The sequence below is a fragment of the Cricetulus griseus genome, chromosome 6 (genome assembly GCF_003668045.3).
Source record: "Cricetulus griseus strain 17A/GY chromosome 6, alternate assembly CriGri-PICRH-1.0, whole genome shotgun sequence".
NCBI classification, from domain to species: Eukaryota; Metazoa; Chordata; class Mammalia; order Rodentia; family Cricetidae; genus Cricetulus; species Cricetulus griseus.
The window spans coordinates 75,541,689-75,569,486 of record NC_048599.1 but is presented as its reverse complement, the minus strand read 5'-3'; the positions used below and the strand labels follow the sequence as shown (position 1 = coordinate 75,569,486).

Below are 27,798 nucleotides of genomic sequence, written 5' to 3'. Positions count from 1 at the left end.
AAGCAATGCAGTAGGCACCTAGTGTAACCAAAGATGATCATATGTGCTCAACATAGGAAGGACACCGAAGTCAAAACGGTAGGCATTACACCATCAAGACTAGGTAACACCCATGATCAAGGCAAGTACAAAAAGTCACCACAGCCCTGTCAAGTCCCTCCTCCCCTGTCAAGATTCATGGGACCTTGTTCAGTGAACAAGTCCTCCCCTCCCCTTCCCTACCATTTCCTCCCCTCCCCTCTCCCCTTTCCCCTCTTTCCTTCTCCCTCATTTTGCTAACAGCTGCTGTTAGGAGGAAGATGTAGTTGTTGTCTCTTCCTTCCCACGCCTGACTTCTGTGTCCAGATTGTTGGTGGTGGTGGCTTTTTGTTTGTTTGTTTGGTTGGTTTTTTGTAGAGCAGCACCTACCTAGTGAACTCTCGCAGCTCTCCTCATCACTGTTGTCTTGACAGTTATTCTGCCCATCACAGATGAAGCTCTTGTCAATGCACAGGCCATTCCTGCAGTGGTAGCGGGCGGTGGAGCAGAGCAGGGGGTTTGCTGCTGTGGGGAGAGAACAGAGTGGGTCATCAGGGAGTCCAGCTTATCCCAGGAGACTTCTCTGGTCAAGCTGTAGGGTTAGATGCATAGCCCATCCCAGAGACTGGCCAGCCATGACCCAGACAAGATAAGCTTTATTCTGTTCCCTTCTCCAGGTTACTGCTATGGTGTCCTGTGACCCCAACATAGCCAGCAGTCAGGGCCTTCTCTAAACAATCAACCCTATATTGAGTCTGAGGCAGGGCTTAGAGCTCAGGGACTTTACTTATAGAATCTACAGGGGGGTGGCTGATGAGAGAAGTCATAGGACAACAGCAAAGTCAGAAGCAGCAGTCAACCTGGGGACCTTCTGCCTCTAAGGAAGGGACCAGCTGATTAGATTCATGAGCTATGAGAAGTTCTTACATCTCCCTCTTCTAGTCTTTTTTTTTTAAAATAGTGTATATATGCATGTGTGTGTGTGTCTGTCTGTCCTTGTTACGTGTGTGTGCTTCTGTGTGTGTGAATGTGGGGCTGGTGTATGTGGGTGGAGTCCAGAGGTCAATAGCTGGTGTCTTCCTTACTCCATCTCTACCTTATATTTGATGCAGGCTCTCTCACTGGAACTGGAGCTTATCAATTGGCTAGATGAGTGAGGCAGCAAGTTCAGGGGCTCTTCCTGTTTCGTCCCCATTCCCCACTCCAAAGTGCTGAGATTACAGACCAGCAACCACATGCACAAGTAAGTGAATGCTGAAGATCTGAACTCAGGTCCCTGCACTCATGTGGAAAGCACTTTACTAACTGAGCTATGGCCACAGCACCTCTGATGCCTTCTCTGTAGATCAGATCCCTCATTCTTCTGGGCTGACTAGCATAGCAGTGGCCTTCATTTCTTCCTGAATTTATCCAGGGACTCTCTCTTGAGGAGCACCTCCATGGGACACCTGTTCAAGGACCTTAAAAGAAATCACAATGCTGGGTTCTGTGAACTAGGGAACAGCATGGAAGCAATCTCCCCAGGAAAATAGTTATTTCTGCAGTACAGTGTGTCTTGCTTCCCCATCCCAGGCAGGACAATGGGAGCAAGGCCCCATTTCCAATCAGTGGGGTAGAAATGTCTTCAGTTGCTGTGTGTAGTGGCTCACACCTTCAATTCTAGTAGTCCAGGGGCAAAGCAGGCAGACCTCTGTGAGTTCAAGGCTTATGAGATGAGAACTTATCTAAAAACAAACCAAGCAGAAACCAATCCCAACCCTTGGTTGCTTTTTCTGTAGCCAGGATCAGCTCCATAATCTTATGAGATCCAGTGAAAACTGAAATGTGTGGCCAAATGCTCTAAAATTATTAGAAACACACAAGGACAAGCGCAGAGCATAAAAACAGGTATGGTGTTCTTCTGGGCTAAACAGCAGTGTTGTAAGACTGTGGCAGTAGCAGACCCATGAAGTTAATTCCTCCACATTCATTTCAGCATCAGATGAGCTTGACAAGAAAATGTCCACATGTGACATGACGCAGAGTGCTAGGATTAAAAGTGTGAGCCACAACAGCTACTAGAGGCATTTCTACTCAGTCATGTCACTGATTAAAAACAGGCCCCTGGGCTGAGTCTTGTCCTCATTTTCCTACAAAGGACAGGGAAATGGGGCAGGCTGCTATAGATGCACTGATTTCTGTGAGGTTGTTTATGTGTGGTTCACTAGCTGTGTCATGTAGCTGTGTCATGTATCTGTTCTAGACCCCCAGCGTATGTGGCCTAGAGAAGGAAGGACAGTGGTGATGCTGAAGAGGGTTTTCATGGACCTCTAGGAAGGAACTGAGCCTATATCTAGACTGAATGTGGCAAGAAAAGGACCAGAGTGCACACCAGGCCTGGCTCTGAAGCACCTCATAGACTAAGCCAAGTCAGGCCCAGTGCGTCTCTCTCCATGGTCCTGCACTGGAGGGTGTGAATTGGAGCCTGTCTGCTCCACTCCCCACAAGCTTTGTTGACAGACTCAGACATCAGAGCTGTGTGGACTTGGTCAACTTCCATGCTTATAAAAACCCGAAGGACAATAGATTGTCTTCCCTTTTCATTCAATGTGGAAAATTTAATTTGAAATGTTGGAGGAACTAGAGGGATGGGTAAGCTAGAGCTCTGGGTTTTAAGGATAAAGGACCAACGTAAAGTCAAACAACAGTCATCTGGCCTGATAATGGAAGAGTTAATTATTTAAATCACAGTGGGCCAGAGAAGGCTCAACTTAATCAAGCTGGAACCAAGGTCTGACTGCAGCCAAAACCCAAATGGGGAAATCCAAAACCACAAATCACATTTGGTTTTCATCCATGGCAAATCTTCAAACCCAGCCTTCTGCTCATCACCATCTCAGCACAGTGGCCTTCAGCTTCCCTGCACCCTGGTGGGTCATGTCTGTGCAGTCAAAACATCAATACCAATCAACTCATTCTAACAGCCTGGAAGAGCAGGCTGACTGGCCCAGGAGGGGGCAGGGCAAGCTCACATCAACCTCTGAGTGGAGACAATGACAGGGTATCACCTCTTACCTTACGTTCTGTCTCAGAGGCTTTCAAACTTTCCCAAGAAAAATAGTCTTGGTCTTGGGTGTGACTGCTTCTATAGATCTGCATATGCTTCTAAGTGTGTGTTTGAAAAATAAGACATAGGTTGATTTTAATGAGTATAACCAACAGGGCCAGCAGCCAGAATATACAAAAACTAACTTTGACAACCAAAAGGCAAAAAGTCAGCAAGGCAGAAAAGCAGGCAAAGGCTACAGAAAGCATTTCCCATAAAAAGGTCTGCTAAATGGTCAGTAAAACCTTGCCAATGACATTCAATGAAGCGTCAGACTGGCCCCACTGGCTGAAGAAGATGTGGAAGGAGAGGCTGTCTCCTGGACTCTGAAGGGGAAATAGTTTGTGAGCCTACCTTGGTTTATTAATATCTAATAACTCCTCATCCTGCTCAAAAGAGACCTTAAAACAAATTAAAAATGTAAGCTGAAGCTACTATCAGAAAAAAAAAAGAACTGACCCAAATGGTTCCTAAGAAGACATCAGATAGAACTATAACAATTAAACAGTCTACAGCCTGAATCAAGGTTTCCTGTAAAGGGTCACTTACAGTTACATCATTGAGGTTTTGTTAGCGATTTGATTTTCATCTATGTTGTAATGACTTAACTTGGCTATTGTACTAATAATTCATAAACAAAGGACACAGCTGTCTTCTAATAAAAATTTATTTACAAAAACAAATAGTGGGCCACAGAATGTCAACAGATGTTGTACACCCAAAATGGGCCTGGCAACACATGTCTATAACTGCAGTTCTGGGTAGGGCAAAGACAAGTGGGTCCTGGAGCTCAGTGCCAGCTGATCTAGGCAATCAAGGAGCTCCAGGCTCACTGAGAGACCTGTCTTAAAAACGAAACAAAACAAATGGTAGATGGTACCTGGGGAGGAACAACACCATCGTCTGGTGGCCTCCACATGTCCCCATGCAGGTGCTCACATGTACATACACACACTCATGAACAGACACAAATAAAAAAATGATAAAAAAAGACCACTAAAAATTTTTAATCTAGACTGGTAGGTATACTTTGGGCCAACATCTCTTTTTGGGGTGGATTATCAGGCATAAAACTATCCCACAATACACAGTTGTTCAGGATCCACAGACACACCTGTCACCCTAGGAACCCTTCTATCCCAGGACTCTTCCTTATGTTTGTTTACTGCTCCTCTAGGAGCCACAGAAACCCTAACACTTGAGCTCACCTCCTGAAGGACAGTGAAACAGAGGATAATGAAACAAAAGTATAGAGAAAACACACCTGAAGCCAGCAGCAAGCTGGCCAAAACACTCATGGCTACTTTCATGCCTCGAAAATGCCAGAAGCCTGAGAGAGGCTCTCAGGTTTCTACCTGCCCTGATGTCTTCTGTGTCTCCATTTATACAGGTCCTGACAAGCCCTGCCTTCCAGCTCCCAAGGACAGAGCAAACCAGATGGAGCAAGCAGGAGGCTATTTGACACCCTGCAGACAAACTAACCACAAATAAGAAAGCCAACAATATGAGAGGGGACAGAGAAGAAAACAACAACAATGAGAACAAAACAAAGAAACAAAAGCTACTCCAAGAATTAGAAAAATAGTTTCAAAAGAGAATAGAAAGTTACAAAAGTAGAAGCAAAAGGCAATCCCAATGCACAGCCTCGTCTACAAACAAACAAACAAACAAACAAACAAACAAGTTCTTTATAATGACCCTGAGTCACTATCAAAAAGGGTAAATGTTGATAAAGCTAAGAGAACATGCCTGTCAGTGATGGCAGCCAGGCCATCAATGTGCAGTCTCTAAACAGACTTGCTCACCAGGGAAGCAGATCCTCCCCAAAGCTCCAGGAAACCCTAGTTCTCTTCAGTGTCTTTGACGACTCGGCAGCCATTACTGTGCTTGGCACATATACCGAACTGCTAGCTTACAGAGGGATCGGGAGATGGTGTGTACTACAGGATTTTATGTTGTGGTACCTTTGAGCAATACTTAATGTATCCCAAATGTTTATGCAGTCTTCATCCTTTCCAAAACTTACCAGCCATTGACCAGTGTGGGATTTTACTCAGTTAACTACAGAGAGGAATACTGTCTCTTATGGTATCTATTTCACTGGAGACCGAGAAAAATTGTTTGTGGCATCAGCATAACAGACGGAATTGCTGGCTCAGAAGTTCCTTGGGAATTATTATCATAAAAACATTGGGCTCTGGTGTTTGGCTCCCTAATTCGAAGCACACAGGAAAAAGGGTGAATCTCTCTCTGCCAGAGGGAGGGAACAGGTTCAGAGAGGAGCTAAAGAAACTGGCTGCCCCATTTTGGTCACACTGAACAGCATGGATCACAGAACACTGTAGTCATCCAAAAGCAACTGACTGGCTTCGGCCCAGAAAATGAGGCCATCTGTCTCCAGCAGGGCTCAGGAAGTGTCCTATGTAGTTCATTTAAAGCCTCTCCCACTTCAAAGGGTTCCCATGTAAATTGTTACTGGCTTCCACAGCTCCCACCCTAAGGTGGCTAATATTCACTTCCTAACCTTATGGCCTCTGTAAGGAGCGTTTCTCCCCAGGCCCAATTTCCTTGTGAAGTTTACATTGGGGCAGATGGGGCATGCTAAGACTTCCTTATCTGGGGAATGGGGTCTACGGTCTCCACAACCCAGGGATGCTAACTACTACCTTGTGGCACATGGCTCCTCCTGGCCTGATACATTGCTCCCTCTATAGCTTGGAATATGCTCACTGTTTGTCTCAGGTTTGTCTGCCAATAACCATAAGCTATCAGGTTCCTTTCCATCTGCTAACAAGGCCTGTCCAGCACTATCAGGCTTTGGCTTAGCAGTCTTTGCTCTCATGCTTCATCCGGACATGGCGATGTGTACCCACATTCTGTAATGAAAATTGGCAAAAGGAAGAGCCCCTCCCCACTCCCGAAGAACCAAGCAAGAGGTAAAGAACCCTCCAGCTCATTGGCCTTCTTCCCACCTCTACAGTTGCAGGGCATTTCAGGTTTTAAAACCCCTCCAGAGGCAGTGTGGTCACTGGCAGGGTACAGCTACATGACTAAAGGCAATGTTTCCTTCTGCTTCGTAAAGGTTTCCTGCAGATGGACGCCTCCTGTCCAGTACCCAGAGCCCATCCCACAATTTCAACCTTTGCCTTTCTTTGGATGGTTCCTTCAAGGCCCCTTCGGTTGATAAATGTCTTTCCCCAGTGCCTCATGGGGCCCTCTGCTTGAACCCTTCCTCACATCACACTGCACCCCAAATAGCAAAACCCTCTTCACACCTCTGCTCTCCAACCTCTTCCTCATTTCGTGGTAATTACTTAAGAAAGACACCACCAAGTCTCAGTCCCCCATCAGGCTTACACCTGATGACCCTTTCTGTCTTCCTACCCTACACAGGTTCAGCACCAGTTGCTCCTCGATGGGCATAAAATAAGCCCCAAGATCTTAATTTTTTTTTTAACCATGTTCCCAGCCTACAAATCCAGGCAGACATCTTGCTGCAGTGTTTAAAAGTGATGGTATGAAGTACCACTGGGCTCAAATTTCAGCTCATCCACTCAACAGCCACAGACACTGGGAGAACTATTCAACTTTCTAACTCTGGATTGCCTCATCTACAACATGACAACAGAGACAATGCCTGTGTTTTAAGTTTGTGAAGCCACCCTAGCTTGTGACCAGGAAGTGCTTATTATGTGCCTGTCCTAATTACTGTTGATGGAAGTCAGTGGTGAGGTAGTTGAGTTCACAATTGCATTTGTACCACCTGAGCTAATATTTCAACTTTGCCACTTGTCAATTATACAACCATGGCAAGTTACTGAACCTTGCCTTGTCTCCATTTCACCCAAGACACCACCCATGTAAAGCTTGGCCTCCCTGTAGAGGTGCCATATAGAGCAAGGGTTCACAAACTCTCGGTGAAAGTGGTTCAATATGTCCTGGAAATACCACAGCACAGCTTTCGACCCTCACCATGAAATATCCTATGGGACTGTATTTTAAGTAGTGCCAACCCTCTGAAGCTCGTCTTCCCCCAAGTCTCCATGGTGAGTCTTGAGTAATGTGATCTCCCCCATCCCTGACTCACACATCACTCCCAACATCAGCTCTACACACTGGGGCTAATGTGCCAGGCAAGACCTCTAGCTCCTCTCTGCGAACACAAGGGAAAACCAAAGTGGATGAGGACATCTGTATGTTAAGAGTTTACTCTGACTGCAGTGGGAGGGACCGCTGTCCAAGTCTTCCTATCTTCTCATTTAGCCCTTTGATTACTTGATTCAGTCATTCAAAAATCACTCACTGACTATTGCCTCTAAATAGAGGACTCTGGTAGGCACAGAGAATGGCTGCAACTGAGTCCTTCTTCATAAAAAGCTAAGACTAGGTGGGTAACAAGATAATAGAGCATAAGATAAAGCCTGAAAAGCCTTGCTTAATACATGCTAAAGCTGAGCCTGACAACACGTTCAGCACTGGGAACAGGGATGTGGGCCACACAATCCCACATCCTCTGGGGACTGTCACAATGAAGCAGAGGAAGCAGCACTGAGCATTGAGAAGAGTAAAGCAGTGGGAGCGTGGATGTAGGGAGAAGTGGGTTGTCAGGGGGACTCAGGGCTCACCCCTCTGATGATGTGCTATTTGAAGGTGGCCAAGGATAGAGTGGGACAGTGACCCAGCATAGCCTTGACAAGCCAGGTACTTCCAAGAAAGTAGGTTCTATGGGAGTCTTTTAGGAGACTCAAGGACATCACTTTGGAGCACTGGGGGGAAAGCTCCCCCACTGTGACTATCAGCTCCCAGTCTATATATATAGAAGAGGGCTGACTCTTCCTAGTTTACTCAAGGGCTGACTGAAGAGACAAAAGGAAAGTCAAGCTAACCTGGATGCAGACAGACAATAGACACAGGCCAGCTCTGCAGGGCCCTGGGAGGCTCTATGAACAGCCTGGCTAACACTTCCTGCCTCACTGGGGGACAAGGTATAAGCTGTCATCTATGTGACAAATGTAGTCTAGGACATGGTGTTATTTATTCATTTATTTTAGATCCAACTGCCCTGAAAGCTGTAGCAGAAGCATACCACAGACATTATTTAGTCTAATCTTTATAGACTATAATACACTCTGCTAAAAGATATGGATAAAAAAGACCACATTACCACTATTCTCAGACCTTAAACATTGGCAATGATGCCTTAATATCATCAAATATCACATCACAATTCAAGATATCGATAATCTCAATATTCTTCAAACAATGGTTTTATTAAGAGTCAGGAGAAGACAGTCTACACATGACATGGGGTTGACTCATCTCTGAAGTCTCCCAGTTTCCAGGACCCCCTTCCCTGCATGCTTCATCTTGGAATTCCTTCTGGATGAGTAAGGGTCCTGAGGATTTTCCCACACCCTGGATCTGATGTTCTGCCTCTGTATACTGTTATTTTCTATAAACTGAATGGTTAGATTTTGAGGCTCATTTCCATGCAGTTGGGATGGTTTTAGTAAAACCTCAATATGGTGATGTGTGCTCTAGTGGCACCATACAGGAAGGCATAAATTATCTGGCTGTTTCTTTGACTTTTTTAAGCTTTAGTAGTTTTTTAAAAAGACTTACTAGTTTTACTTTGTGTATGTTTGCCTGCATGTATGTCTGTGAACTACATGTTTGCCTAGTGTCTGTAGAGGCCAGAAGAGAGCATCAAATTCCTTGGAATTAGAGTTACAAAAAGTTGAGGGCCACCATGAGGGAGCTGGGAACTGAACTTGGGTCCTCTGCAAAAGGAGCAAGTATGCTTGCTGAGCCATCTCCCCACCATTCCAGGGGTCTCTCTATGATGCTGAGCCATCTCCCCCCATCCCAGGGGTCTCTATTTGATGCTGCTTAGTTTCATTTACGGGAGATTCCTGTGCAGGTCAGAGGCAGGAACTATGCATCCTGCTGTTTTTTCCACAGGCAGTGTTACATAGTTGGCTGGGACATGTACAACAGCCACTTTAAAACTCTGAAAAGTAATTTCAATGTAGCCATTGTAGAAGGAGACCAGAATTTAAATGACTTACAAAACAATGGTGAGTTCATAATTTTCCCTTTGCCTTTTAGGATCCTTAGGACACTGGAAGGACGCCCCCACCATGTTGAAGAGAGAGAAGCAGATGGATATGTATCACTCTTCTCAGGTGGATACCCACTGCACCTGTATGCACCTGTCCTAATCATGGATCCCCACACTGCACATGTATGCACCTGTCCTAATCATGGAGCCCACACTGCACCTGTATGCACCTGTCCTAATCATTGATCCCCACACTGCACATGTATGCACCTGTCCTAATCATAGAGCCCACACTGCACATGTATGCACCTGTTCTAATCAAGGAGCCCCACACTACACCTATATGTACCTGCCCTAATCATGGAGCCCCGCCTACTGCACCTGTGTGTACCTGTCCTAATTATGAAGGCTCACACTACACAGTATATACCTGTCCTGATCAACACAAAGAGGTTGAGAATGAACTCAGACTACTGGGAGGTACATAGTCTGCTTGTATCAGCACAGCCCATAATCAAGTATTAGGAACATGTGTATTAGGTCATGTGCCTACTAAGACAAAAATGTAAGTATTCTATACAAAATGACTGAACAGAAACTGAAATTAGTTGTCATACATTAAATCAGGACAATCTCAACACATGTAGGGAAATACAGCAACCAGATAGATACTGATATAAAGATGTTCAGGTATTGGAACTGTGTCACAAAAATGTAACACATCTCTTACACTCTAACAAGCGATCACAAACACACTGGAAACACATGGAAAAACAGAAAGTCTCAGCAAAGAAACAAGAGATGGAAAAAGCCAAAAGGAAATTTTAGAAATAAAAAAAAACTATAATAACACACTAAAACAAAGCAAAACACAGCAGCTGGAAAGCAAAGGAAAGCAGACTAGAGGTGGTAAAGGAAAGAACTGGGCAATCTGAAGACAGATTAATAGAAAGTATCCCTCTGAACAATAAGGAGCAAATGACTGATAAAAAGGGAACAGAGCCTGGGGGACTCATGAGACAGAGGCTGGAAACCTGATGCTCTTGCCACCTGGAACTCATAAGGAAAGAGTCTGGTGCTGGAAGACGTTTTGAAGAAATGGTAGCTGAAAACATAGTAAGTATAGCAAAAATCAAAACCTAGACTCAGAAAACCCTAAACAGGATGAAGTCAAAGAAATCGACTTGCAGATGCTCCAAACCAAGATTTAAAGGCTGAGAACTAAAGACAAAATGCTCTTAAAAGCAGCCAGAGGAGAGATGCAGGAGCCACAGGTAAAAACTCAAGACTGTGACTTTCCCATTGGAAACCAGAGAGGCCTGAGGAAGAGGCACACTTAAAGTGCTCAGAGAAAAAGGACTGTCAGCCCCGAATACCACACACCATAAAAATGCTTTTAGGAAGGAGGGTGGAACAAACATCCCTGCCTGAGTGAAAACACAGAGCATGTGTCATCTGCAACCCTGCTGTAAACAGCACTGCTGAGGCCAGAGAGACAGCTCAGCACTTACCAGCACATACTTCTCTGACACAGGATCTGAGCTTGGTTTCCAGCACCCACGATGGGCATCTCAGTCACCTGTATCTCCAATTCCAGGAGATTTCGTTACTTCTTCTGATCTCCAAAGATAGAGACAGAGACAAACACAGAGACAGACAGACAGACAGACAGACAGACAGACACACACACACACACACACACACACACACACACTGTACAAAACAAGCGGTAGATAAATTTACAATTTTTTAAAACATCAATCTTCAAGATAGGACACTGGATCATAACTTTAAAAAGGTAGATGAGAAGAAAACATCAGCTTACACCACCCCCACCCCCTGACATAATCTGGCATGGATGCCATTTATTCACTTAGAGATTAAAGGTCAATATCCACACATGTAAATCTTATAGGGGCAAGCAATAAGGAGGGCTCAGCTAAGCTGAATGTGCATCTTAAAATATATCACATGTATTTTTACTGACATTGGATTAATTGTTCTCTCTCTCTCCTCTCTCTCTCTCTCTCTCTCTCTCCTCTCCTCCTCTCTCTCTCTCTCTCTCTCTCTCTCTCTCTCTCTCTCTCTCTCTCTCTCTCTCTCTCTCTCTCTCTCTCTCCTCATGTCATTAAGTTCCATGACAGCAGGAAGCTGAGAACAAGCTGACTTGACCTTTCCTATCCTGACACTGCAGTGTATGAGGTCACTGTGGTCCCAGAAACATTGGAGAAGACTCCATGTATTCAGGTTAAGGAGGGTTAAACCCAACAGCAAGACTGCTGAGAGGCAGGGTGAGCTGGAGTGACTATGCAAACATGCATGTGCAGGTGTGTGTGTGTGTGTGTGTGTGTGTGTGTGTGTGTGTGTGTGCGTGTGCGTTTGTGTATCTGTATGTTTGTGTATTGATATGGAATATTATATAGCAGGTCAAAAATACAGTGGTCACAGTCAAGGATAATTTTAATTTTTTCAAAAAATGTAATTTTTTATGTGTATGAATGATTTGCCTGCATGTATGTATGTGACTACATGCATGCCTGGTGCCCTTGGAGTTCAGAAGAGTGTGTTACATCTCTTAGGACTGGAGTTGTGAATAGCTGTGAGATTGTTTGGAAGCTGGGAACTGAACCTGGGTCTTCTACAAGAGCAAAAAGAGCTCTTAACTGCTGAGCTCACCCTCCAACTCTCATAGAATATAATGAACAAATCAATGTTTTTAAAGCATTCAAAGAAGGGAAGCAAGCAAGTACAAAAATATGGGGTGTTGAGACAGTCAACCAGATAAGGTTTAAAGGAGCTATATGGCCCTGGAGAAGCTAATGCACCTGTCCAGTTGAGGCTCCTCACCTATGCACTGCGACAACTCACATGCATCTGCAGAGGGACATGTGAACCGATTAGATGCAGCAGACTTGCTATGGCCCTCCACAAACAGTACCTGAGAATTAACAGAGTCACATGCCCAGAAGTACTAAAGAAGACTATGAGTGACAACAGGGGATGCCCAAGCATCCGATGTGAGAAGCACAGAAAGGAGAGTCAGGACAAGTCCCGCTGTCAGGAGAAAGCAGGGATCACTGTGCCCAAGTTCCCAGAACTTACTGCAGTTCTCCTCGTCGCTGCCATCAGGACAGTCCTCAAATCCATTGCAGCGGAAGCGGCCGATGATGCAGTGGATGCCGCTGGCACAGGGGAAAAAGGTTGGGCCACATTTTGATTTCGCTTTGGCTGCAGGAGGAAAAGACACACAGAGGGCTATCAGGAGATGAAGTTCTCTGGCCACAGCCTCCTTATCCCACACACTCCGCATGTACGAATGAGTCCTTTCAGGTTTGGCATGATGTTCCCAAGGAAATGTTACCACCATCACTTGTCAAATGCCCAGCCAGCATGGACACCTACGTGCAGCATTTTCTAGAGCTGCCAATCACACTGCTTCAAAAGTCCTAAAAGGAACCTGGGAGGTGGCTCAGGCAGTTAAATGCTTGACACACAAGCATGAGGACCTGATTTTTGATCCCCAGAAACTACATAAAAAATCTGACTGTAGTGGCATGAACCTGGGGCTCAGTGGCCAGCCAGCCTAGCCTAATGGCTGAGTCCTAAGTACCAGTAAGAGACCTTGTCTCAAAAACATGGTGGACAGCTACGGAAGAGCAACAACTGAAGTTGACCTCTGACCTCCACACTCCAACACACATACATGTGCCCTCATACACACGTCAGCACCCCATCACATGTGCACACAAAGTTCTGGAGGAGGCTAGGCATAGGCTGCACACTGTAGCAGATGACAAACAGGAATGCATAGGTGAGGGGGTGAGCGATGGATGGTAGATACGGAGTTGGATGGTGGACACAGGGCTTGCTTCTTTAGAAGCTGAAGAGCCAGTCAAAATACATTCCCTGGATATCAAAGCAATTGCTGCTGGCATTTATGGAGTCTTTGCCACACTAGGCAGGGTGCCAAGGATTTTGCACAGACTTTCTCATTTAATTTACCTAGCAGCCACTCAATGGAATAACATGCAGAAAAGTGAACACTCTCAAGGCTGCACCTTTCCAAAGACTTGCTTGAAGGTCACACTTGCTTGGCTGGACTTTGGGAATGTGGTTTTCAGAACTAGTGGGCGCATCCTACCTCTTTGAGAGCTTATGCAAATTGTCCAATTTAGTCTGTGCTAACATTTGCATTTCCTTTGAATCTGGAGTCTGGAAACATATGAGGCAGTGGGTTCTTGTGATGGTTAACAGCCACTGTCAACTTGACAGAATCTAGAATCGCCTAGGAGACAAGCCTCTGGGCATGTCTGTGAGGGAGCATCTAGGTTAGATAAGTGAGCTGGGAAAACCTAGGACAAATGCAAAGAAGAAAGGGAGCTGTGTACTGGAAATCATCTCTGCTTGCTGACTGCAGATGCAATGTGATCAGCTGCCTCAAGCTACCGCCGCCATTATTTCCCCACCACGAGGAACAGCAGCTTCCAACTGTGAGCCAAGAGGAGCCCTTCCTTAAGCTGCTTTTGTACCACAGCAGTGGGAAAGCTGACTAAGACAGTACCCAGGTGGTCAGTCCTTGACAAAAACTGGGTGCTGAGTCTGAAATGAGCTTGCCTGGTGGGCAGCCCCTCACACATGTTGTTGAAATCCAGATGAACTGAGTGATTCGTGCATGAGTGTTCTAAGAGAGAACTCTGGAAAGCCAAGGCTTGGGCCCCTTTGGGTGCCAATGCCATCACGTTTTGCTGATACTGAATTTGCATTGCATCCTTTTGATGTCATGAGTCACAGTCCTGGAGATGACCATATGCTGAGTTCCAACAGTCCTAGGAAATGATGACTATGGGAGGGTCTTGAGGAGTCCTGACATAGACAGGTATGATGCCTTTGTGGATGGTCTTTGAGGATCAAGTGACTCACTCAAGCTCACACAGTTAGGAAATCTAGTACTGAGGGGAGGCCTAGGCATGTGGACTCTAGAAGCCATGACCTCAATCAACCTAACGGCATGTTTCTCTGCCACAGGCTGTCACTTCTCCCAACAGAAGCCAGACTCCTGCGCTAAAGAAATTCATTTTGTTCACCTGCTGTACAAACAGTTTGAACAGAAACAGTTGTAACTTGGGCTTGATTTACTGTCCTGCTAAGCCCAGTCGCCCTGGGGGGTGATGCTCTTTCTAGTTAATGGTGTTGTCTGCTCTGAGTGTCGATTAGAGACAGAAGATGAGATCTATGGCTAAGTGCAGGTAGCAGCCCCATTGAGCATCCCTCCAACCTCCTGTCTGAGAGGCTGGACCCACACTCCTCCAAGAAGAAAAAGGCTATTTCTTAGGAACAAACAGACAGTAAAGTGCCTACATGTTCCCACTGTCTATATGATGCCAATTTCGGTGGCAGCTGACTCACTGTCAACAGGATGTCTGAGCCTCACAATGCACACTTTCAAGAGTTCTGGGCTCAAAGTCAGACTCCATTTTGATGAGGAGTCTCATCACTGAGTCTCAGTTTCTTCATCAGCAAAGTGGAGGCAAGCCAGCTCTCCAGGGGGCATGTAAGATGAAGATGGTCATACAAAAGCTTGACAGTGACATACTTGCTTTTATCACTGTAACAAAACATCTGACAGAAGCCGTTGTGTGGCTATTTCCTTTGGAGGAAAGAGGGAGGCCCAGAAGACTCAGAAAACTTATTAAAATTAGAGGCTCAAGAAGGTCACAAATTTACAAGACTTGTAAGGTCCCTCCTCAAAGTTATACAGATAAGCAAACAATTGTTAGGAGAGAGGAGACTTTGGTGGAGCTGCCTGGAAGGAGCTGTGGATGCGCTTTTGTGAGCTGTCATCCATGATGTGGTGGGCAAGGTTTTGAGTCACCCACACTCTTGTAAGTAACCACAATAAACCCACTGGTCACTAAGCTAGGTTTGGGTGAAGTAATTTCTTTCTGTCATCAATGCCCTAACTGCCTGGCGTTAATAGACATTTGCTTATGTCCCCTTAGGAAAAGTCATACAACAGAGCTGGTGGCCAAACAGGGACCAGCAGATCCAAGGATGAATTGGGGAGAAGCAATTTTGTGGTCTCTGATGGTTGATGAGACATTCAATTGAGGCTGATCCATCTGGAAGGACGCCTCCTCAGTCACCACAACTAAGGCAGCTGTGGCAACAGGAAGGTAATAGTCTCCAGACTCGAGCAAACAGCTCTTCATCCTGAAGGGTGGGCGCAAACCTGATCTGCATATTCACTGAGCTGTCCTTATTTTTCCCATTTTACCAGAAACCAGAGTTATAGATGGGCTGTAGGTCAGAGACATGGGTCTCTGGGAGACATTCAAAAACTATAGGCTGTTGTGGAATATTCTTTTTGTACACTGTGAAGATGTGTCACTCTGATTGGTTTAATAAAAAGCTGAATGGCCAAAAACCACGCAGAATTTCTGAGCCAAGAGGACGATGGGAAGAGGAAGGTGGAGACACAGAGCAAGCAGGATGAACAAAACAAAAATTAATAAAGCATTAATAGAAATGGATTAATTTAAGTTACAAGAGCTGGTTAGAAACAAGTCTAAGCTAAGGCTGACCTTTTATAAGTCTCTGTGTCTTTCCATGAGCTGGCAGTCCAAAGAAAAGCCTGACTATAATAAGTACCAGGAAATGGTATGGTGACACCAATCTGTAAGTTCAAAGCATGTAGGATGCATGGGTCTATCTAATACTTAGTTCTCAGGTCTCACCAATTTAAATACTTAAGCCCAAATAAGATACCAAACCTGACCAAAGTTAGCTCTTGTGGGGTGCATTTGGTCTTGAGCCTGATTCACCTCCTCCTGAGTCTAGCCTCTTTCAGCCGTAGTGCTATGCCATAGGCAGCTGCTGCAGCGCCACACCTGGCTCAGACATATTACCAGAGTTCAGATTCAACAGAGAACAAAAGTAAGAGAACCAGGAAACCAAAAGCCCTTCTTCCACATGCCAGAATGCTCCAGACCTGGGGTAGAAGGCTCTTCACTATGCTGCAAGCCCGTAACTCTCAATCAGCCCAAAAGCACTCATAGCTGCACACCCCGTAGGAGATGACATAGGTTTGTTATCTACAGTAGCTGATGGCCCAGGTCTCCCCACATGTACCTCACGCAAGAGCTGGGCTAGAAGTCTGGTGTGGAGGCACAAACCTGTAATGTCAGCACTGAGAAGGCGGAGGCAGGAGGGCAAGTCTGAGGACAGTTCAAGTGACACAGTGAGATTCTGTCTTAGTCACCATCCAATTCAGCCAGAATAACTATGAACTCAGCCAAGCAGACCTGCCACATTCCTCAGGTGATGGTGGTGGCTGCAACCCCAGACCAAGCTATGGGCATAAAGGGTGTCCCTCCCTTGCTTCTGTACTTGGCTACATGAGGAACAGCTGACCTCCAACTCCTGCCCCAGGATCCAGCCAATACAAAGCCAAGATGGGCCAAAGAAGCAGAAGCAGGAGTCATAAGCTCCTCTGCCATCTTCCCATCCTTGTTTGTAAGTAGGAGACTAGGCTCAATGGGAAAGACTTCAATACTTCAATAGCAGAGAAATATATAAAGAAGAATGTTGTAACACACCATCCAGCCCCACCACACAGGAAAGGGTGCTGTGGACACTCAGTAGACATGACTCTGTATCAGCTTCTCTTCTCATGTGAGGGAGGAAGGACTCATTTTGGTTCACAGTTTCAGGAGATTGTCAAAAGACCATCAGAAAGGGAAGGCATGGAGTGGGTGTGATTCAGTTCACACTGCTGAGAGTGTGAGGTGGCATCAGGACAGCCAACCAGGAAGTAAAAGTAGAGCCAGGCTAGAACTGTCCCCCACTATGACCCACCTCTGCCAGACAGGTCCTACAATCTCCCCCAAACATCACTGCTACATGAGGACCAGGTGTTCAAACACATAAGCCCATGGAGGAAATGGCATACTCAGACCATATTAGCAGCAAGAAAAATCATGCGTAAGTGGGTCAATGGGTCAAACTTTGATAATGCAACAAGTCTAGGGTGAAGCTTGATATTCTGCATCACTCCTGAGTTCCCAGGAGATGCTGCTACATCAGCCATAGCACTGTGAATGCCAAACATTGTCTTGTTTACTACCCAGGAAAAGTACCCGGTGTGTAAGCTGCTGACTAAGCACAGATGGAATTAACAAGTTGGCCCCACTGTATGGCCATGCACACAAAACACATGCTGTTCTGAAACCTACTTGTGACTACTACAGATCCACAGTGTCAGTGTGAGTCTCTGTGTGTGTGTGTGTGTGTGTGTGTGTGTGTGTGTGTGTGTGTGTGCACGTGCGCATGTGCGCGCGCTTTGGGAGGGGGTGTATGTATACGTGTGTGAGTGCATGTGGAGGCCAGGGGTTAATAGCAGGTGATTTCCTTAGTCATTCTCCACCTACTTTTTAAGGCAGGGTCTCTCACTGAACTGGGAGCTTGCTGACTGAGTGAAATTGACTGGCTAATGAGCTCCAGGGATCCTCCTGTATCTGGTTCTTCAGTCTCCAGTGCAGGGATTTCAGGTATTAAAAACACCATGCCCCATTTTTATGTGGGTGGTAGGGATCAAACTCAGGTCCCTATGTCTGTACACCAAGCATTTTACTAACTGAGCCATCGACCCAGCTACCACAGCATTCTCAATGGCTGAGTATAATTTCACTGTATCTGGGTACCTACAAGTCAGAGAGTCAGTTACTGACAGTTACTTTAAATAGCAATGCACACCCAGATGCATACAGTCTTTTTCCTGCCTGTGTAATACCTCACTGGTGTACAGCTGCTGGGTCCAAGGCCATGCATAGTATAGATTCTGATGTCTTTTAGCTCATCACCTGGCATCCTCTGAGGCCAAATATTCCACAAAAGACTGCTGCTGGAGACAGATGAGAGCAAACCATGATTTTTCTGCACTTATATTAGGCTGGTCCTTAACAGCTGCACCACTCTACTATTTACCATCCATTTCAACATCTGTTTATTTCATTACCCTGCAGAGGAGGGGACATTCCCATCTGGTCAAGTGAAGCACACCACTCCTTTCATCCTCCTAAATCTGCACTGGGTATGAGACATCAGTCTTTGCTGGAATGGGTTTCCTGGTCTGCATAGATCTCCAGCAGATGCAGAGTCTTTTTCTCCAAGTATACAATCCCCTCTGTTTCGGAGGGCTGGTGGGGGCAGGCACTATCTTCCAGGCCTAGATACTCTCCAATGTCTCTACAGAAGCCCTACCTCCCCATGCAGTTTTCAATGAGTGAATGGGCAAGTGTTTGTCTTCCCCACCCTCAACCCCAGCAGATTCACCAGGAGAAGTGACTCCCTTCAGAGACCTTGTATTTCCATTAAATTCGGCCAAATATTTCAGTGAACACATATATGGGGACAACCTTGCTACAGTTTGGAAATGGTTAGAGTATGTCCCTCCCTGGGGTTCCTGTGTTGACACTTAATCCCTATGTTGCTGTGAGGACTTAATCTGACTGTGATGTTTAAAGATGAGTCCTTTGGGAGATAACTATGATTAAATAAAGTCATCAGAGGAGGGATGTCATGACCAAATCCTGGCTGCATTATAAAGAGAGGGAGAGGGACCTACCTACATGCACCTTTCATGTCTCTTACCATGTGATTCCCTGGGCTATCTCAGAACTCTGCCCAGCAAGAAGGTTATCACCATTCATATCTCCTCTAGAACCAGAAGCACTTCAGAAAAAAAAACTTTCCTTTATAAAGTTACCCATCTTCCAGGTTTTATTACAGAACCACAAAACAGACTGATACAATGCTACTTTGCCAGATTCTATTTATATCTCAATACCCACATAGTAGGTGACCTTACCATTCCTCTCTTCCTAGTATTACCATCACAAAATCAGGTGCCATTCCAAAAAATCAGCCATGAGGATAGTGTGGGGCTAGTGCTAATATTATTGTTCCAAGTCGAGTCTAACACTGATGTCCTAGATACAGGAGTAACTGTGAGAAGACTATCTACACGCAAACTATAGACCACTTTGTGAGCTTTCTCCATTTTTTTTATTATTAAATTTATTTTATCTTACATCCCCACCAGTTTCCCTTCCCTCCTCTCCTCACATTCCCTCTTCCCCAATTCCCTTCTGCCCCGCCCCATCCACTCTGTCTCTGTTTCTCTTCAGAAAGAGGCAGGTCTCCCACAGATATCAATAAAACAAGGCATATTAAGTTGCAGTAAGACTAAGCACCTCCCCATGTATTAAGGCTGGGCAAGGCAGCCCAGTATGAGGAGTAGGGTCCTAAAAGCCAGAAAAAGAGTTAGAGACAGTCCCTGTTCCCAGTTTAGGAGTCCCACAAGACCAAGCTACGCAACTGTAATATATATGGAGAATGCCTAGATCTGGCCCATGCAGGCTTCCTAGTTGTCAGTTCAGTCTCTGTGAGTTTAGTTAGTTGATTCTGTGGGTTTTCTTGTGATGTCCTTGACCCCTCTGGCTCCTACAACCCTTCTCCCATCTCTTCCACAGGATTCCCTGAGCTCAGCTTAATGTTTGACTGTGGTTCTCTGCATCTGTTTTCACCAGTTGCTGAATGAAGCCTCTCTGATGACAACTGGGCTAGGCACCAATCTATGTGCATATCAGAATAGGGTTAGGCACCATAACATTGACTTTATCCCCTCCAGTCATATTTGGTTCTATCCTAGGTCTCTGGACCATCCAGCATCTGGGTCCTGATGTTCCAGGCAGTGTCAGAGGTGGGGCTCACTCTAGTGGTATGGGTCTCAGGCTGGCCTAGTCATTAGTTGGCCACTCCCACAATCTTTGTGCCACCTTACCCTAGCACATCTCATAGGCAGGACAGACTGTAGGTCAAAGGTTAGTTCTCCCCAGTCAGTAGGAAACAAAAGATTTTTTCTTATATATAAAAGCTGTAGTCTCATATACAACTGGTTGTCATCCTAGACCAAAAAAAAAAAAAAAAAAAAAAAAGAGGGTGGGGACCGCTATAAAATTTTAAACATCTTAATCAATGTTGTCTATTTTTTAAGAATTTACATTTACCTGTGCATGGTACAAAATAGGTTTAAAGGGGGAAAATCTGCCCCATTGTTGGCCAGTAATAAAATGCCCCCAGCCTCCTACTACCTGTCAGGCAGAGGTGTGGTGACCAGTGCAAAAGGCAGGGGCTGGCAAGGTGAGGACAGAGGTGGATTAGTCTCTGCCTACAATTCAAGCAGTGTCCTCACGAGGGAGCTAATCTCAACTCCATGGAGGCTGATGCCAGGAAAAGCTTCCAGGTATGCAGGCTGGGGCTCTGCTACCTCATGTGACAGTCACAGTCTGCAGTCGCCTGAGCTATGCATTCCACTCACACTAAGGTACAGACTGCTCTGAAGTGGCGCGGATGAAGATTCAGAGAAGACAGATAGGTCACGTTAGAATTTCTAGTGTTTGCAGGATGAAGAAATGAATATTCCAAGGAAATGAAGAGCATGTGCAAGGCCTGGAGGCCAGAACAACTCGGAAATGAAGAGAACCATGAAGGTCACAGGAATGTGCTGCTTCTAGCAGCAAATATACTTGCAATCTCTTCTTCAGCTAAAAACACTATCTTAGAGCTGGCAAGATGGTTCTGTGGGCAAAGGTGCTTGCCACACAGGTCTAAAGAGCTGAATTATTTGAGCCCCAGAACCCACAGAGAAAGTAGAGAACAGACTCCTGAAAGTTGTTTTCTGACAACTGGGTGCTCTCTCTCTCTCTCTCTCTCTCTCTCTCTCTCTCTCTCTCTCTCTGTCTCTCTCCACCCTCCTCCCACATACAGCACATATTTATAATAAATGAATAAAAATGCATTTCTCTTAAGAAAAACACTGCAACCATTCAAAACATTATTGAATGAATGTTACACAAAAGTATAAATTAGAAAGAAACCAAATTATAAAATGCAGGCAATGTAAATCTTTGAGAACACCTCCGGAAGGTAAGTACACGCATTCGAACATTACCGGCTGAAACCATCGCTGGCTTGGAGGTCAGAGCAATGTGAACATTTTTTGAATGTCTGAAATTGCCACTAGATTGGGTCCCTTGGCTCGATTTCTAAAACATCAAACTGTGGTTCCTTCTCAAAGTCAAAAAAAAAAAAATGACTTCTGGTTGGTGGTTGGTGGTCAAGAAAGCAGAGAGAGAAACACAAAACAACAGCCTTTTAAAAACAACCGGCCTGGTTGTCTAGGGGAAGGGGGAGGCGTGTCCACTGAGGTCTCAAAGAGGATGACAAACAGCCCAGAAAGTCAGATCCACACCAGGTCTTGAAGCCAGTGCAAATCATTATTGCCAGAGAAAAAAGCTGTCTGCCTGTCACAACAGCTCAGCTCCATGTGAAGCCCAGAGTGGACTCAAGTGTTATTGACCAGATGTGGCCATGCATTACTTTTCCCTAAATAACATATGGCAGTTTGAGATGTGAGAGAGAGGGCAGCAGATGCAAACTAACTGGAATATAAAAGTGGAAAGAGAATGCAGTGGAAACAGCATTGCCAGAAGACTCTCTAGGAGAAAGATCCTCCCGAACATATCCTCTCTTATGTCTCAGCTACGAGGTTCCCACACCCTGGGTTTAAGATGTCAGAAGGGATTGGGGTTCACAAGGACTTTCCTTTCCAGCTATATGACAAGGCATTTTCTCTCCCACAACCTCCACGTCTCCATTGTGAAAAGGGATAAAGGCCTTTGAACAGTTGTTTGAACACAGACTGGTATAGGCCTGACACCTGGTAAGGATTTATGCTTCTGGACAGGCCTGTGGCTCAGGCTGCTAACTCTGACAAAGATGAGGTGGGAACCACTGTCATCCTTACCCAGCTTAAGGCTGGCTCTATACCTCCCTCTTTCCCTCCTTCCTTCCCTCCCTCTCTCCATCTCTCCCTACCCCCTCCCTCCCTCCCCTCTCCTTTTCTCTCTTCCCTCCCCGTCTCTTCTCTTTACCTTGAATTGAACTCAGAGCATGGCAGACAAGCACTCTACCACTGATTTATATCCCCAGCTTTTTTGTTTTTAATTTTTTTTCTGGAGACAAGGTTTTGCTATGTAACAGCCCTGGCTGTTCTAGAACTCACTTTGTAGACCAGGCTGGCTTCAAATTCACAGAGATCTGCCTGCCTTTGCCTCCCAAGTGTTTTAAAGGCATGCATCATCACATCCAGTGTTTTTAAATTTTTTGGAGACAGAGTCTCACTAAATTGCCCAAGGTGACCTTGAATTTGTAATCTTCCTTCCTCAGCCACACAAGTGACTGGAATTATGAGTCAGAACCACCAAGCCTGATTATCATGATGTCTTTATGTCACACATAGGACAAGTGTGGATGTTGGCAAGAAAAATAAACCAAGTGACTTTTAATAGTTCACACAGGGAGGTAAGGAAGGATGTAAGCCCGCCTGAGCTCAAATCTCACAGGCTATGTGATGATGATAAGCCTCTCTGTACCTCAACTTCTTCATCAAGACATGGACATATTAACTCATTAGACTACTGTGGGACTAAATAAGACAACATAGAAACTGCCTAGAACTTTCTCTAGAAGACAATATTGAAGGAGAAAGGAAGCTTTGGGGGACTAGCTCCCTGGATGGTTTACCTAGCTTCTTCAACACAATCATGGAGACAGCAGGACCTGGGAGTCAAGAGTTTGTCCAGGAGATTGTTACTGCGATGCTTGCTAGGAGCACAGCAAATGGCCACCATGGTACCTTTAGAAACAGGGGACTCCATCCAGTCCTCATAGCTGGAGACAGGCAGCACCTCCCACTGCTTAGAAGGACCACCCAAAAGGTCATTTGTTTTTTGTCATTATATAAAGAGAAAAGAACCCTTTCAGGAAAACAAGACTTCAAAGCAGCACAAATGTAGTTCTGGAAGTGCTTCATCAGGCATCTGTGGTGGTTGGGATGAGAACAACCCCCATAAGTTCATATATTTGAATGCTTGGTCCCAGTTGGTGAAACTGCTTGAGAAAGATTAGGTGGTGTGGCCTTGTTAGAGAAGGTGTGGCCTTGCAGGAGGAGGTGTGTCACGGGGTGGGGGTGGGTGGGGAGGACTTTGAGGTTTCTAACCTCTATGCCAGGCCCAGTTGCTCTGCCTGCAATTTGTGCATCAGATATCAGATGTGAGCTCTCAGTTATTACTTCAACATCAGGCCTTCCTCCCTGACTCCATGTTTCCCACCACTACGATCACGGACTAATCCTCTGAAACTGTAAGCAAGCCCCCAGTTAAACACTTCTTTTTGCAAGTTGCCTAGGTCATGGTGTCTCTTCACAGCAATCAAACAATAACTAAAACAGAGTTCAAGTTTCTATGATGCCTTTAGCATGAGTCAATGAGGCCTCAGATAATCCCACAATGATCCCACCATCTGGGGGTGAACTTTAAATACCACAATCTTGAGTCTAAACTTTATCAGAGCAGTGATTCTTGGTCCCGGCTGCACATTTGAAAACCTGGGAGGCTTACAGAGAAATACAAAACTGCATGGTTATACATATCTTTAACCCCAGAACTCAGGAGGCAGAGGCTGGCAGACCTCTGTGTGTTGATGGTCAGACTGATCTACATAATGAGGTGAGTTCTAGGCCAGCCAGGGCTACATTGTGAGACTTACTCTCCAAACAAAGAAACAAAAAGGCAGAGCAAAATGAAACCAAAACTACCCCGGATTCAATAGAACTGAAGTGACTGTGCAAACATCAGATAATATGAAAGATTAATTTAAAAAAATTACCCCCAGGGTTTACAAAGCAAGATTTTTAGGAAGACAAATTTATATGCCCTAAAATAAGAGCCCCCAAATACATGGGACAAAATAACAGGAATGACAGGAGACACCAACACCTTCAATGACAAATGCAGTAGGCTGAAGATCAGTACAGAAATAGGAGTCATTGGCAGCACCATAAAGAAATCTCAAGGCTGAAGGTTGGCAATCTAGCATGCAAAGCCCTGAGGTTCAATCCCCAGGACTTCACAAATCAGGTGTGGTAGCTGTAATCACAGCACTGGGGAGGTGAAGTCACAAGACCATTCTCAGCTACACACAGAGCTCAAGCAGAGCCTGGCCACATGAGACCTGTCTCAAAAACATAAAATAAAAGACTGAAAACAGACACACCAGACAGATGCCTGCAGAACACAGCACCAAGGACACGCATGCCAGGTGTGCAGAGAACATTCTCCAAGACAGACCAAATGCAAGGCCATGAAGAAAATGTCAGTGAATTTTAAAACACTGCAATTTTAAGAGTGTTTCTCCAGCCACAGTGGAGTGAAATTAGAAATCAACAACAGAAGAAGTTGTTGAAATTCATGAATATGTGCCTATTAGGTGACATATACTCAATCAAAATTCATGGGTCAGACAAGAGACATAAGATAAGATTAGGAATTCTTAGAGATTAAATAGAAACAAAAACAAAGTACTAAAATGTGACTAATACAAGTAAGTCAGGGCCAAGAGAACTTTATAACTGTGAATGTCTGTATTAAAAATGATGAAAGACTGCATATCCATAAAAATAACTAGTACTGAGGAACAGGACCATCCAAGCTGCAGCATGGGAGATGAACACTGGAAAATCAATTGCATTTCTACACACCCATCATCAAGAATCAAAATCAAATGAAGAAATCAACCTCATAGCATCAAAACCAGCAAAAATCCTTAGGACTATGTTGAACAGAAGACATGTAGAGCTTGTCTACTGAAACTGAGCACCACCCTTCAAAGAAATGACTCAATAAACAGAAAGGAATCTGTGGCACTTTGACTGTGAAGTGCTCCCCACAGGCTCGTGCACTTGAACACTTGGTCCCTAGCAACGTGGTACTGTTTCAAATTGTTGTAGAAGCCTTAGGATGTTGAGCCTTCTTGTAAGCAGATAACTAGGGGTAAGGAGAAGGGCTAACTTGAAGTTTTATAGCTTGGCCCCACTTCCTGCATACACTGTGTAATGAACTCATCATCATGTTCCTGTCTCCATGCCCTACCTACCACGATGGGCTGTATCCACTCTTAGACCATAATCTAAAAAGAACCCTTCCTTCCCAGGGATGATTTTGTCAGAGCCAAGGGGAATATACATTTCACGTTTGTACAATATGAGATTAACATTTGTAAAAGGCAACACTCCCCAAAGCAACCTACAGATCTAACACAGTCCCTGTAAAATCTCATTTGACTTATCTTAACTAGATCCTAACTTCACACAGAGTATGCAAGGGCCTCAGAGTAGTGAATACTCCATTAAAAAGAACAAAGTTGGAGGGTGAACACATCTTGACCTCAGAATATTTTTTTATCAGGCCAGAATAATCAAGTCTATAGAGTCTATAGATAAAACTGATAATCTTTTATCTTTATAGGTAAAGATATTTTTAATTGTCAAGAATACCAAAAACATTTACTATGGTAAAGGACAGCCTTCAACAAAGCCTGCAAGAACTAGAAATTGGAATGAACTTGGACCCTTACAGTCTACATCCCGTAATATTACATAGGAACGAAAGACTGATACACAAGATCCTGTGGTAACTGAGAAAACATTATGCTAGGTGAAAGAGACTAGGCACAAAAAAAGGCTACAAATAATGAGCCCACTTACATTAAATGTCCAGAAAAGGCAAATCCTTGGAGAGATGAAGGTTAGTGGTTCCCAGGGAATGGGAGGGGGAGAAGGAGAATAACAACTAATGGGTACAAGCATTTCTTCCTGGGGTGATGAAATGTTCTAAAATTAGTGACATAACTGCACAGCTCTCTGATATAACCAAATAAAGAAACCAAATTTTATGAGAATTCCTGAGACCTAAGTAGAAGATGGGTGACATCAGAAATAAAAGAGTGGCTCTTTTTCTGGAAGGTTCTAAATTAGCTGAATTCCTCCCCAGTTCTAGCTTGTTCCCAGGGAACATATGACAATGCTGGGATGAAGGGCATGGGAAAGTCGCTGATATATGATGGGCAACTAGGGCAATCCACAAAGACTGATCTGTTAATCACTTTCAGATGGAAGAAAGGAAGAGGTCAATACTCTTCATTTTGTTGTCCCTCTTTTCTCCCTCCCTTCCCACCCCGTGTGTGTGTGTGTGTGTGTGTGTGTGTGTGTGTGTGTGTGTGTGTGTGTGTGTGTGTAAGAACTCACTATGTAGACTAGGCTGGCTTTGAACTCAGAGATCCACCTACCCTCTTCCTTCCAAGTGTTGGGATTATAAGTATGTGTCACTATGCCCATCTTGTTTTTCTTAAAGAAAACAAACAAACAAACCCCACTGTTAGATAGTGTCAATAACCGTGGGTCTAGATTCTGGACCAGCCCCTTGTAAAAGTCTTTACTTTCTCATGTGCAAAATGGGATGAAAAAATAACCCTTACAAGAGGACTGGAGCTAAATGAGAAGATGCCTGGCTTCTGTAAGGTCTAAGCAGGTTTTTATCATAAGTACTGTTTTCTACTTTTTAAAACTCCCAGTATGGCTTTGTACAAGGAAATGGGTGGCACGGACCTCTTAATATAGTTTTACTTTATCCAGTAACAATTAGTATGTGAACTGGGACATTTTATGAGCTAATACACGATTGAGACATAACAGTTGACATTTCTAACTGCTGCATTATAATCAAGCTAAAGAGGGACTGGCCAAGTACCCAGTTGCCATAGTAACAAAAGTTTTTGTCAGTCTAGTTCATTTTCTTGAATTAAATGCTTTCTATTTGTCAGGCTGGGCTCTGTGTCTGACTCTACTGTACAGCCATGGAGTTCTTTCTTCTTTCTAAATCTAATATTATACTACAATTCAAAATCAAGAGGACAGCCAGGCATTTGTGTGGGTCTTTGTCCTGGAGCTCACTAGAGATAGCAGTGTATAGGAGTGACTTAATAAGATGTGCTTTGTTACCTTCCAGCATGCACTGGTCCAAGTACTGGTCCAAGTACTGGACAAAGGCAAAGTTCTCTCATCTTCACTGTGGGCAGAGGAGAAGAAAAAAGAGCACTAATGCTTGTTAAATGCTTCTCATGGGCTCTTCTTGCCTTTCCCTATTTACACTGCCCCAAAGCACAAAGGGGTGAGAACCATTTCTAACATCACAGAGGATACCAACACAGATTAATAATTTGCCCAGGGACATACTTTACATATACACTTATTTCTTATAAATTTATAACGTATTTTCATAAATCTTTTAAGTTGGCTTAGGAAAACAAAGCTGTTAAAAATAAGGAAAAATGGATGTCATGGGAAAGCAGAAGCAAAGGAAAGAGACAAACAAAATGTTCTCTAGTGAAGTTACTCCCACCAGAGATCAATTTTTGGCTTGAGTTTCCCAAGTGGTCAAAACAACAAAGAAAACATGGTAAATAGTGAGGATGAAGAGTATAAATTCATACATTAAATCCTAACTTTTATGAATTGAGAGATTTTTGGTACTCCTCCATAACCTCAACACATACACACACACACGCACGCACGCACGCACGCACGCACGCACGCACGCACGCACGCACGGCACGCACGCACGCACGCACGCACGCACGCACGCATGCACGCGCGCCAAGATGTAGTCATTAAAGATTT

General features: G+C 44.6%; 1 protein-coding gene across 4 annotated transcripts in view; it reads right to left on the bottom strand.

Annotated features, from left to right (window-relative positions):
* Nucleotides 1–27,798, bottom strand: part of Ldlrad3 (low density lipoprotein receptor class A domain containing 3) — a 231,216-nt gene that overhangs the window by 107,588 nt on the left and 95,830 nt on the right. For 3 of the 4 annotated variants that reach the window (XM_027422394.2, XM_027422397.2, XM_027422393.2), the window contains 2 exons: nt 12,267–12,392; nt 409–543 (listed from right to left, as the gene is read on the bottom strand). In XM_027422394.2, coding sequence (XP_027278195.1) covers nt 409–543; nt 12,267–12,392 — 261 coding nt within the window. The remainder of the gene's footprint in view (nt 1–408; nt 544–12,266; nt 12,393–27,798) is intronic. The other variant, XM_027422395.2, reaches the window with a different exon arrangement.